This window comes from Chanodichthys erythropterus, chromosome 12 (genome assembly GCF_024489055.1).
Source record: "Chanodichthys erythropterus isolate Z2021 chromosome 12, ASM2448905v1, whole genome shotgun sequence".
NCBI classification, from domain to species: Eukaryota; Metazoa; Chordata; class Actinopteri; order Cypriniformes; family Xenocyprididae; genus Chanodichthys; species Chanodichthys erythropterus.
The window spans coordinates 9,439,153-9,452,988 of record NC_090232.1 but is presented as its reverse complement, the minus strand read 5'-3'; the positions used below and the strand labels follow the sequence as shown (position 1 = coordinate 9,452,988).

Genomic DNA, 13,836 nt, shown 5'->3' with positions numbered 1-13,836 from the left:
GTAAGCAAGCAAGAACAATAGCGAAAAATGGCAGATGGAGCAATAATAATTGACATGATCCATGATTACATGATATTTTTAGTGATATTTGTAAATTGTCCTTATAAATGTTTAGTTAGCATGTTGCTAATGTGCTGTTAAATGTGGCTAAAGTTACCATCGTTTCTTACTGTATTCACGGAGACAAGAGCCGTCGCTATTTTCATTTTTAAACACTTGCAGTCTGTATAATGCATAAACACATTCTTTATAAATCTCTCCAACAGTGTGTAATGTACGCTTTAGCCACAAAGCAGAGCCTCAAACTCATTCAGAATCAAATGTAAACATCCAAATAAATACTATACTCACATGATCCGACGCATGCATGCAGCATGCATGATGAACATCTTGTAAAGATCCATTTGAGGGTTATATTAGCTGTGTGAACTTTGTAAATGCACTGTATTATAGAGTCGCGAGCTCGATGGGCAGGGAGCGCGCGATTTAAAGGGGCCGCAGCCTGAATCGGTGCATAGTTAATGATGCCCCAAAATAGGCAGTTAAAAAAATTTATTAAAAAAAATCTATGGGGTATTTTGAGCTGAAACTTCAGACACATTCAGGGGACACCTTAGACTTATATTACATCTTGTAAAAACTGGTTCTAGGGCACCTTTAAAAATTCTGTCACGTTGTTCCAAAACTGTGTGACTTTATTCTAAAAGGTGAATTTTTAAAGAATATTGAGGCTTTGAAAAGGGAATGGTTCTGTTAAGCTTTTGCAAAGTCCCTTTCAAGGAAATTTTGTTCACTCGGCGGCCATATTTGCAACTCCCCTGGGTAGCCATTTCAGGCATCCAAGACCAAGTCATATCTGCTTGAATGGGGGAATCCTGAAATCTCAAAAACTGCTTGCCTAACTCCACATTTAGATGACATATATCAAATTAGCAACAAAATCTGACATGAACTGTCTCATAAATGTTGTTTCTTATGCTCAAAGACTGTATTCACACTGTCAGTTGTTGGGATTTACAGTTGTTATGGGGCCTAACCCACAATCACTCCCTGGGTGCCACAGCAAAATGGCTGCCCACTGCTCCGGGTGTGTGTGTGTTCACTACTCCTAATGTGTGTGCACTAACTTAGAGGGGTTTAATGCAGATGACAAATTCCAAGTATGGGTGACAATGCGTGGCATTCACATGTCACTTTCACATTTACTTAAAGGTGTGAGTCTGAAAATGTCCCGTTTAAACAGCAACTTACAGTAGCATCGGTCACGGCACGAAGAAAGACAAAAGGTAGATCCAATGGCAGCAATAATTTAATAAGGGCAATTCCAAAAACGTAGTCCAAGATACAGGCAGGGGTCAGAATCCATAAACAACAGTCCAAACATAAAACAAGAAACAGGAAACAGGAAACAGGAAACAGGAAACATGAAAACCGGAGAACCAAACAGGAGGGTGACATTCAACAATGAACCACAAGAACAGACAGAAACAACTCAGACTAAATACACAGACACTAATGACCAAATACACAACAGCTGGGTGTAATGATGAGTGGTAATTAGTCCGGGAAGTGTGTATGGGGAATGTAGTCCATGAGACAGGTGGAAATGACAGTCCGGGACGGAGTGCCCTCTAATGGCTGAAGGGCACTCTCACAGGTGATCGTGACAGCATCTATGTTGTCTTAGCAGTAACATAGCGACAGTGACTAAAGTAATATAAAAGATAGTGACGTCTGTAAACCTGAAAAGTCTTATTACTTTTGACATGACAAGAGTCCATTCGAGCCACTTCATCTGTCAAATCTTCATTAACTGACATCAGCTTTTATATTTGGGTGGAGAGCAAAGCATTTGAGTTGCATGTAGAACACAAAACTGACAAGAGCTGCTGCGTTGGAGAATTGTGACTGGATCTAAAACCTTCAGATGACACACAAGCTCATATCTCTGTCACTGTTAGTTACCGAAACCACACATGAAACCCTGCAACACAAGGTAGACGCTTGTTTGTGCAGTGCAGAGCAGCTCTCTCAGATGTGACAGACAACTAGTTGTCCAGTCCGGTTCCGTTCACACAGCGCAGGTTTTCCGAGAATGCGGTTGTGAGTCCTTAAAATTTACAGATGCGAGTTCCCTTATAGAATGCGATTGTCACTCCCGTAAATAACTAAACTGTGTGTGATTGTAACCATATTAAAGGGATAGTTCACTTAAAAATTATCCCATGATTTACTCACCCCCAAGCCATCCTGGTGTCCTAAGAATATCATTTTTAAAAAGAAATGTATCCATCATAAATATAATCCATACAGCTCCAGGTGGTTAATAAAGGCCTTCTGAAGTGAGGCGATGGGTTTTTGTGAGAAAAATATCGATATTTAAAACGAAAATAACTAGATTCCACCAGACGACTGTACGCATACTGCGCAAGTCGACTTGCGCTACAAGAGTAAATAATAATCCAGGTGATATGTGCAAAATTTGAGGTGAAATGTTCACTTTTTCATAAAAGCATGAAATTTGGTACACTTGTACAGTTTTGGACCCTGAACATTTTCAGAAAAGGAGCCATCACAAAAATGCCTCATGGTCGCCATGGCAACCGTTTAACTTTCCATCATAACCAAATTCTGTATTTTGTATCATATCTTCTGAATCAAACATGATAGCACAGAAAAGGTGATGTCTACCCCTTTGTTTTGACTGTCAAGGATTACAATGATACCACATATCATAAAAACATCATATAAACTGTTCAGGTGAATAGTTAATGGTGAATTCAGTGACGTGAGGAGTAAATCACAGTATCCTAGTAGTAACCTAGGCTATACTGTATAATGTGTGACCCTGGACCACAAAACCAGTCATAAGGGTCAACTTTCATCTGAAAGCTGAATAAATAAGCTTTCCATTATGGTTTGTTAGGAGAGGACAATATTTGGCTGAGATACAACTATTTGAAAATCTGGAATCTGAGGGTGCAAAAACACCAAAATATTGAGAAAATCACCTTTAAAAAGTTGTCAAAATGAAGTCCTTAGCAATGCATATCCACTCACAAAAATAATTTTTTTATATATTTATGGTAGAAAATGTACAAAATATCTTCATGGAACATGATCTTTACTTAATATCCTAATGATTTTGGGCATAAAAGAAAAATCGATCATTTTGACCCATACAATGTATTGTTGACTATTGCTGCAAATATACCTGTGTGACTTATGACTGATTTTGTGGTCCAGTGTCACATATCATGTTTGTTGCATGCCTGTTGTGTAGAGTTTCAAAAGCTCAATCCTTTTGTTCATTAACCCTGACAATACAGTGACTGTAAAGAGTAGAATATGCAATATGACCTTAGCAACATAGCTTAAAATGAATGTCAAACACAAAGATTTACTTCAAAAAAATCTACACTGCTCAAAAAATTAAAAATAAATAAATAAAAATAATAAAATAAGAGTACACTTAAATCACACATTGTATCTCAATGAATGAAATATTCAATTTGAAAATCTTTATTCATATACATTCTGTAATTTGTTAATAACAAAACTGTGACAAACCAAAATCATCAACACTTATGTTCAAAAATCACACCAAAAATCAATGTAAAAAATAATTAATTTGCAGGCTGATCCAGCTTACATGAAGTTCATCACAGCAACTCATTATGCAAGTCAGTAGTGTGTATGGCTGCACAATGAATCAAATTTTGAATCGTGATTACAGTTAGGGATGCCACAATTACGTAATCGTTCAACAGTGCAATTACAAAAAACAAAACAACAGAAAATGCCACTTACTGTACATTATTTTGTGTGTTTTTCCTTTCTACAGGTTGTTGTTTTAATTTTCGTTTTGGTATAACATTGTAATACCATATATTTTTTTTACTTTTTTATTTAAAAAAGAAACCAAACCAATGACATTTAAGGCTTAATGCTATAGAATTTTTTTTCAGGAAGAGTGTTTTCAGCTTGCTTATTTTCATATAAAAATATGGCATGCAGTTGCTTAAAACAAATGTATAAGGCTATTCAAAACATAATTCAGTGCAAACTGTGATAATTGTAATTAATAATTACAATTTCAAGGGAATAATCGACAATTATTTTTGTCATAATCGTAAAGCCCTAGTAGTGTGTATGGCCCCCACGTTCCTGTGTGCACTCACGACAACATCTGGGCATGCTCCTGATTAGATGATGGATGGTGTCCTGGGGATCTCCTCCCAGACCTGGATAAGACCTTTGGATGCTCCAATACATAATGTCCAAGAGGTTTTCAATTGGATTCAGGTCTGCGGAATGTGAGGGCCAGTCAATGGCATCAATGCCTTTGCCATTGAAAAACTGCCTACACACTCTAGCCAAATGAGGCCAGGCATATCGTCCACCTGTTGTCACTTTTATTTGCACCAAAGCAGGTGAAACTGATTCAAAATCACTTATACTTCCTAATTGGACAGATTGATATCCCTGAAGTTTAATTGACTGTGTTTAATTTTTAAGTTTTTACTATACTGTGATGATTGCTTGTTCTCTCCCTTAATTTTTTTTTAACAGTGTATTTCAGAAACACGTTTGATTATTTTGTTGTTGAGCCTATTCTTTAATAGCTGCTTTTCCACTGTCGGGCCAGTACGGGCCAGGGCTATCAACGTGCTGCGCAGTAGCCCTGCAGCATTTCCCTAAAACCCGTCCTTAACACGCCTCCACAGAACAACCTCACACGACCTCACCATTTCACCAGCTGATCACAAGGAAGTTATTTCAAACACTAATTGGTGTCTGAAAGTGAGCTTTTAGCTGAAAATTGTTTAAAATGCTGGTAGCCAGATATAATAACATGGGAAATGGTCAGCGGTGTTGACCGTCTCCTGACTCAGGTAAACTCTGCCTCTGTTCATGACCACTCCTCAAGCACTAGTTGGCCCGCTTTGGACCAAAAAAACGTTGACGTTGGCCCCAAGGAAACCCAGATGTGGCCTGATCAAGCCCAGGAAGTGGCAGTGGAAAAGCGGTTGGCCCTGGCACACACTAGCACGCTCACCTTTGGGCAGTAGAAATGCAGCTAATGTCTCCATCACAGTCTCCTCTACATTGACAGAGAGCTGTGCACTTTAAGGAGGCTTTTTTTTTTTGTATTGCAGCCACAACTTAGGAATGAACTAGCTTGCCTGTGGAACTGTTGACCACAATGGTCTCCAATCGCTTGGATCTATCCAACCCCAGACTGAGATGGCATTTGGTGCCACCTCAAGTGCATGTCCCCAACAGTGTTCTCGGTACACTGCTCTTTTGGGGTGCTGCACCAGTCCTTAGATGAGAGGATTTGTTCCATTCCTCTTCCTTTCTTTGTGAACAATGCAAGACAGGCTTGATTGATGTTGAGTTGGCTGCTGGTGTGATCATAGAGGAGAATTGTGAAGTTGTTCATAATGGAAATCACCTCCTCTGGAATGCTTTTTGGAGCCTTTCACAGGGCATTGAAGGCATCTGCATGGATATTTTTCTTACAAAAAACCCATCGCTTCATTTCAGAAGGCCTTTATCTATCTATCTATCCATCTATTTTGGGCTTCAAACATGCCCCCCGTACACTACCATTATAAATCTTTGGAGAGCCAGGATATTTTTTTAAATATATCTCAGATTGAAAGAAAGTCATATACTCCAAGGATGGCTTGAGGGTGAGTAAATCATGGGATAATTTTCATTTTTGGGTGAACTAACCCTTTAAGTACAGGACTGACAAATTCAGGACTGACAATCATACTCTGTTGCTGTGTGAACGTGGCCAAATAACATTCAAAAAGCTTATTTTTCAGGCTAGACCAGTGAATGCACATGAGCAGTCCTAAGCACACGTCTCAGAACACTGACTGTTTCTATGGCATCCGGAGCTTCTAGCGGCGGCTGCAGTGATGTGATGACTTTACCAATTAGGAATTGGCTCTTTGAAGGCTGGACTTATTTCTTCATATTGCTCATTGCACATTCTCCCATTCATAAGTAAAATGAGTGCAGCATATTTGTGTATATAAAGTCTTTGGCTCCTGTCAAGAAGCACCCTGAAAGTAATCCATGCAGAGGAGAAGATTTATGAGTGAATGTAAATTTATGTATTACAGTACAAAGTTATCATTTGGCTACAGAATGGATGAAAAAGAAATGCTGAAAAATCTAGGGTAACACTGTTAGAGAACCTGTTTCATTGATCACAAAAAATGAATCCAAAAACATCAGAGAGGTTTAAGAAAATAAAGGTGAATGTCCTACAATGTCAGTCTGTGAAACTAAATTTGCAAAGGTATAAGTGTCATCCTATTAACCTGAACTACCTGGAGCAAATCTGCCAGAATTAAATTAAAGGGCAAATTAACACCTGTGTAAGCTCTTACAAACAGACCCCGAAAAGTGTTTGTCTTTGGAGCAAAGGATGGTTCTACAAAATATTAAATTGGGGAGATTGAATACTTTATTATTAATGTTGTGAGTTTTTTTTTTTTTTTTTTTTAAGAATACTTTTACATTCATTTCACATTAAAATAATTTAATTGAATGCTTTGAAATTTAAAATGAATTAGTTGGATATCTAAATGCATTTGTAAGACACTGTTTATGTGTGTGCTTGCTCATTGCATTTGGGGTTTTGGCAAAAAAAAAAAACATGGAATTGGGATAGATTGATTTCATTTAAGATCACAAAGGCAATTTAATGTCTTTTGGAAAACAGATAAGAAACTAAATGGAATTCAATCAGATGTTATTTATATTGTTTACCTTTGAGCTTGTCACTAATATTTCATTAAATGACTTGCATGTCGCCGCCAAACACTTTAGTCAGAGCTCAATATGACTTGCTGAGTTTAAACTGTTTGGGGTTTTTGTGTCTGTGTGTGTTGCAGATATATGATGGGAGTCAATCTAGGGGGTAAAGATCATTCATTCATGGACGATGGCTACCAAGTCAATCCCAAACTGGTTGTCATTGTTCTGAACACGCGGAGGGAATGGGAGAAGGTAAGATAAAGAGCCTTTAATCTTTATATCCCTCCCGAATCTTCATTTTCTTCTGTTAGCTTTGCCTGTAAGGGGATTCAGGAACCATAAGCAATCAATATTCTGTTTACTAGCTCAAAGCCTTTTTGTGACTGTGACTGAAAATGCACTGGACTTTGCTATTAGGGAAAAAGAACATTTCATTTGTACCATTTCACAGCCTGGGTTTTTTTTTTCCATGCACATGACTTCAAGCATTGTTTACTTAGTCATAAAGAGTCAAAATAGCCCTTATTAACGCAATGGTTTCATAACTTATTTACTGCGAAAGCATTAAATTGGAGAAGAGTGCACATGTGTCTCCATCCAGTTCTGTTGTGCTGGTTATTGCCCTTTTTCATTTCTCTCTCTATTTTGGCTATTAGCATATATAATTTGCTTGTTTTTTTGTACAGTAATCTATTCTCTGTCTTTGCTCTCTTTCTCTAATTAGCTTTACATGTTCTTCTATTCTATCTCAGTGCTTCACACACTCGTTTTCGTAATCGTTTGCTCACTCATGCGTTCTTTTAATGAGTTGTTATTTCTCTGAGGTGTGTTGGATGCTGTGTGTTTTGACAGTGCCCTGCAGTGTGTGTGAAGACACACACACTCACATTAAAACCCTGCAGTGATTGTGTGAAAAGTGTGACACTAATCATTTCTCACTGCAGCGGGGCTAGAACAGGGTGTGAGCCGATTGTCTTATCGGAGCTTATAGACGAGCACACGCACATGACGGCACACATAACTATTTCGCGAAGAGTACAGAGCACATACATGCTGTAAACTTGACACATTATGTTGTTACATGGGTGACATGACATTTCGAGGAGTAACAGCGGTTAGGCGTGCGATCTAAAATTACTTTAAACAGCATTTTTCTGTTGTAATCAGTACGCATGCAGTTTTAAAAGCACAGTATGTAATTTTCGCCGCTAGAGGTCGCATATTCGAAACAATAACAAAGGCGTAGCTTGATGACGCTGTGAAGGAGCGTGGAATGATGGGAGTTGTCGTCTTCACCTCCACTGCCGATGGAAATCAATCCGACGGGACTCACAAATCATGTTCATGGATGAGGTAATGAAATAAAGTTTTATAACCGTTAAGTTTGATCACATGATTTTATTTCATGCTAATGAATCAGCCGCAAGTAATGTAATGTTTAATGCTAAATTTAATATTACTTTATTTGTCAAATTAATTGGTGGGGTAATACAGCGCATTTTTACGTGTTCAAAACAGTCATACTAAAGGTATATTTGAACGTACTCACAACATTTGCAAAAACGCTGACTTACTATTCTTGTTCACCAGACTTGTTAAACAGTGTTAATTACATACCTTCAAACTAGTCGCTTTGCGGCAAAATTCACCATTTTGAATCAAAATATGTCATCTATGTGAATGGAGTAGATCCGCAAGCACAATAAACATCACAAGAATCAAAAATGGGCTACTTTCCCATAGACTGGAGTGAGACCATAGACGTCTCTCGAGCTGTCGCGATCTTTCTTGGCGCTCTTTGGTACATGAACCGACCATCTCTTCTGCTTTACTAGTTACGAAATAAGCATGAACGAACATCCGAAGGTATGTTGAAAGATACAACTTACCAAAATCCATATCATGTCACATGTAATCGATCAATCAGTGTTTCAACAGCGGAAAGGCGTCAATAAAACAGCTTGTAAAAATGTCACATTTACTGTCACATTTACCTCAGAAAAGCCATTCAATATCCAAAAACTCATTAGTCAGCCACAAAAATGAACTTAGAGAGGAGCATTTTGATAAATATATGCACTATAGACCATTTCATATTCATTGTATTTGTACTTAACATGTGCTTCAATATTGAATGTATAAATCCGTTTTTATGACGGCCACCATTTAAATGTTCAGGCCTATTTAGAAAGGAAAAGAAACATAATTATGCCATTAAAAATGTACTATAATGTTATTATAAAAACATTTCATTGTAAAATTTTATTGTAAGTAGCTTATAAATCAATTAATTTTAACCTGTACTATTATAATTATGTACCAACTGTGGTTCCCTGTATATTTTACAGCATTAGTTGAGATATTTCTTTGAGTAAATTTTCCATGTACTGTACCTGATAGGCCCCAAATTAATAAGTATTGTATTGAAGATAATCAAATTGAAATCAAATCGCAAGCTTCTGTATCAAAATCGAATTCAACTGTGAAATTTATGTCAGTGCCCAGCCCTAGAGTCAATAAATATTTGATTTTGTTTTATTTTACTTGAAGCAAATGTTGTGATGTTAAAATCACAAAATAATTATATTGGTGGACGATGCCCCCAGACCCCCTACAACAATTTACTTCTCAAACATGTCACCTTCTTCACCTCTTTTGAGTTTGTAGGTCTGTAATTGTACAAACCAAGTGCAATAATACTGCATGTCTAGTTATATCAGCATAAATTCATTAATAATCATTCAGATTATCTGTACTTGATTATTAATTGTTCAATATATGCATATACATACATGTTACTTGCGGTAAATTAAGAAAACAAGACATTCAAACAATAAGACTAACCCTGTTGAGGTATATAATGATGATTTAGTTTTCTGTCGATAAAGTTATCCAAACAGTGGCTCACCTATCTAATTAAACACATGCAAGTTCGGCATCTCTGTCTATTCGAAGTTTGTCGTGAAGCTCTTCATCTAGAAAATCCCACAGCAATATTGATCTTTGTATTATTTCTCCTCTTGCCCAATCTCTTTGTGGGTCATTTGATTGACTGTACGTTTACATTTCTTGGAGGTATCTTTGGAGACAGAATCTTTGCAAACGATAACAAATAATTGTCGTACATGACGAATGTGTGAAACAACAACAGAATGGCGTGCTAGGAACTACTACTTTCGCGTTTTTTCATAAGACTCACTGTGTTGCCATGGTTTCTACGGCAGTAAAAAGCGAAAACCGAGGATAATGCTGACATGGCGCCATTGACAGGTGACGCAATGAGGAGAGACGTTACACTGGTTAAAATTGCAAATTTCCCTAGATTTAAACATCGTTGAAAACATTTGGGATCATGGCCATGCTGCAGCACCCCCTGCCAACAGCTGTTTCACTACATTGGAATTTAAAGGGTTAGTTCACCCAAAAATGATAACTCTTTCATTAAATACTCACCCTTATGTCGTTCAGCTCCAAACCTGCACAACCTTTTTTCATCAGTTTTTTTTTTTTATTTTAATCTCCCATAGAAAGAAACGCAATTACCGTTAAAATAGTCCACGTGACTACAGGGATTCAACTTTAATGTTATGAACTGACGAGTATACTTTTTGTGTGCGAAAACAAAACAACAACTTTATTCAACAATTTCTTCTCTTCCCTGTCATGTTGTTGAATATGGTTTTATGAGTTTGAGAAATTAATATAGGCTGTTTCAAAAGCCGATTTCGCATTGGATTGAGTGACGTGACTATGCTGGTTCAGGACCAGCATGTCTCAGAACTCATTTGACACTTATGCACATTCACAACTAAATATAGAGGTCTTGAATTAAAGTATTCATCAGCATTAGGGGCCGTTCACACAGAAAGCATTTTTCTATTGCACTGTGCTACTTTTCAGTTGTTTTTCTATGTAAACGCACTTGATGCGTTGCGCTCACATCTCGGGTCTTTTGCAGTGCCTCACGCATGACACCGTTCCAAAAACGTGGCGCTTTCTAAAAAAATTGCATCTCGAGACCTTGCGTTTTCCACCATTCCACTGCCCGCGTCTCGCATCTTTGAAGGTTTTTGCTTTCTCTGTGAACCGGCCCTAACTCCAGTGCCAAACTACATTTGAGTATCATAAGGTAAGATGCAGATCAAATCAGTTCTGAGCGTTCTTACATAACTCTGTCCTCATTCATTTGTATGTTCATGTTGTTTGGGCTGTTTAATATTAGAATTTTCATTAAAATCCTCCACCACGACAACGCCCCCCCTGATAAAATATGTTCCCGCAGCTATGTTTGGGATAATGTAAGTACACAAGTGAACAAAATGTAAAACACTGTGTTAGTGGTTTTTGGATATTTTATTGCAACAATCTTACATATTGTGCTTCTAAGACACTTTTGTACTTCTAAAAATGTAATTTTACCCCACAGGATCATGTAGATCTGTGGTTCCAAACTGGTTTTTGTATGAGGACCCCAATATTATCTTGTTACGACCAAGATGGTTTATTGTACAAAATCTCTTAAAACTCTTGAAATCCAGCATTAACATTGATTAATATTAGCATGAAGCACATGAGGCCAAACAATGTACGAAATTATTAACATGACATTGGCTGAATAGGGAAAACTGAGAATTCTGCTAATGCATAAACAGCAGCACAAGTGTTATTTACCACTCTAACACATGGAACAAATACTGGGCCAAATATAATATTGATATTAGTCATATTACCAAGTGACAGATGAATTTGCACCAAAATACCATAAAGTTTGATTGGACGGCCTTTAAAGTCAACAACAAAATATATAGAAAGTATTTTCTCTTCCCTTTTTAAACTTGATAAGAATATTATTATTTTTCTATCCTGACTGTGGACGATTGTATGGTTAGGTTAATATTTTATTATTTGCATTTAGCATTGTTTTTTTCATCCTGCTGAAAGTAAAACCCTATTCATTAGAAAAGACCTGCAAACAATTTCTGGGTCACAATCCACCAGTTGAGAACCGCTGATTTAAATGGACTGCAAAAATGTAAAAGGATTTAAAATGAAAAAAAAAAAAAAAATAATTGATTAGTTACAGAAATGAAAATATAAATAATAAAATATAAAATTAAAAAATAAAGTAAATAAAGAGAGAATGAGATGACATGGAGAAAGACTAAAGGAAAGATAGACCTGGTCCCAGTGTTTGAATGTGACTTACTTGCTTGCCGGATAAAATATACAGTGTTTATCTAATAACATTTTTGAGGTTTGCTTTGAAGAGCGGAAAATCACATTTTCATCCCAAAATATATTATAATGGAGGGCACTTGAGAAGAACCTTCAAACCTTGTTTATTGGTGAGTCAATGTTTGTTTGTGTATTTCTACAGATGGGACGATGGGAAAACCACTCATTGAAGTTGAAGTTTCCAGTGTGGCCGCGTTATAATTCATTCGGAGACATGGACGCTGATGAGAACCACTTGAGCATTGTGACTCTAGAGGAAAGACCCTTTGTTATAGTGGATGATGTGGACATTCTTACTGGCACATGTATGCGAAACTCTGTACCTTGCAGGAAACACATTAAAGAGTGAGTTATGTTTTATTTATTTATTTAACTTTAAAGAGCAACTTTAGCGGATAATACCAGTTTTGAATAAACCAATAGGTTCCGCAGGCATTATACATCCTGTCTTAACGTTTAGCATGAGAGCTCTCTTTTCCTGGGGAATACAGGAATAATTGTGTTGTCTCTAATGTGGTTTTTAGTGTGTTATATTTAGAACTTATTAGATTGAGCTATCTTCAATCTTTCCCAGTATGAGCTGTGTTTCTATATCTCTGTGTCTGTATATGCTTACAGTAATACCACGGAGGGCTCCTATGTCAAGAAATGCTGCAAGGGCTTTTGTATAGACATCCTGAAGAAGATTGCCAGAAATGTAAAGTTCACCTATGATCTTTACCTGGTCACAAATGGCAAACATGGCAAGAAGATCAATAATGTGTGGAACGGCATGGTGGGGGAGGTTAGTCGCTCTAAAAGACCTAATGAGTGAACCATCCATCCATCGTACTATTTATCTGTATAACAGTCTATCTATCTATCTATCTATCTATCTATCTATCTATCTATCTATCTATCTATCTATCTATCTATCTATCTATCTATCTATCTATCTATCTATCTATCTATCTATCTATCTATCTATCTATCTATCTATCTATCTATCTATCTATCGTTTGTTCTATCGTTTGTTCTGTCCTTTGTTTCTATCTATCCGTCGGTCCATCCATATCGTTCTATCATTCGTTCTTTCTATCGTTCTATCATTCTATCATTCTATCTATCGTTCTATCATTCTATCTATCGTTCTGTCATTCTATCGTTCTGTCATTCTATCGTTCTGTCATTCTATCATTCTATCTATCTATCTATTGTTCTATCTATCGTTCTATGGTTCTATCATTCTATCGTTCTATCTATCTAACGTTCTATCTAACTGTCATTCTATCTATCTATCTATCTATCTATCTATCTATCTATCTATCTATCTATCTATCTCTCTATCTATCTATCTCTCTATCTATCTATCTATCTATCTATCTATCTATCTATCTATCTATCTATCTATCTATCTATCTATCTATCTATCGTTCTATCTATGGTTCTATCTTTCTATCATTCTATCTAACTGTCATTCTATCTAACTGTCTATCTATCTAACATTCTATCTATCTAACGTTCTATCATTCTATCTATCTATCTATCGTTCTATCTATCTAACGTTCTATCTATCATTCTATCTTTCTATCTATCTATTTGTCATTCATACTATTTATCTAACGGTCTTTGATATCTATCTATCATTCTACCTGTCTTTATCATTCCCTTGTTCTACCAGTTGTTCTATCTGTATCTTTCCTTCTGTCTATCATTCTATCTATCAAAGATCTATCTATCTATGTATCTATCGTCCTGTCTGTTGTTCGTTTGTTCTATTGTTTATTCTATCTATCGTTTGTTCTATCCTTTGTTTTTATCTATCCGTCGGTCCGTCCATAT

The 13,836-nt window shown here is 36.7% G+C and overlaps 1 protein-coding gene across 1 annotated transcript in view; it reads left to right on the top strand.

Annotated features, from left to right (window-relative positions):
* The window catches only part of grin2ab (glutamate receptor, ionotropic, N-methyl D-aspartate 2A, b), a 112,309-nt gene that overhangs the window by 88,128 nt on the left and 10,345 nt on the right, over positions 1–13,836 (top strand). The window contains exons 4-6 of the mRNA XM_067403748.1: positions 6,918–7,032; positions 12,158–12,360; positions 12,634–12,799. Coding sequence (XP_067259849.1) covers positions 6,918–7,032; positions 12,158–12,360; positions 12,634–12,799 — 484 coding nt within the window. The remainder of the gene's footprint in view (positions 1–6,917; positions 7,033–12,157; positions 12,361–12,633; positions 12,800–13,836) is intronic.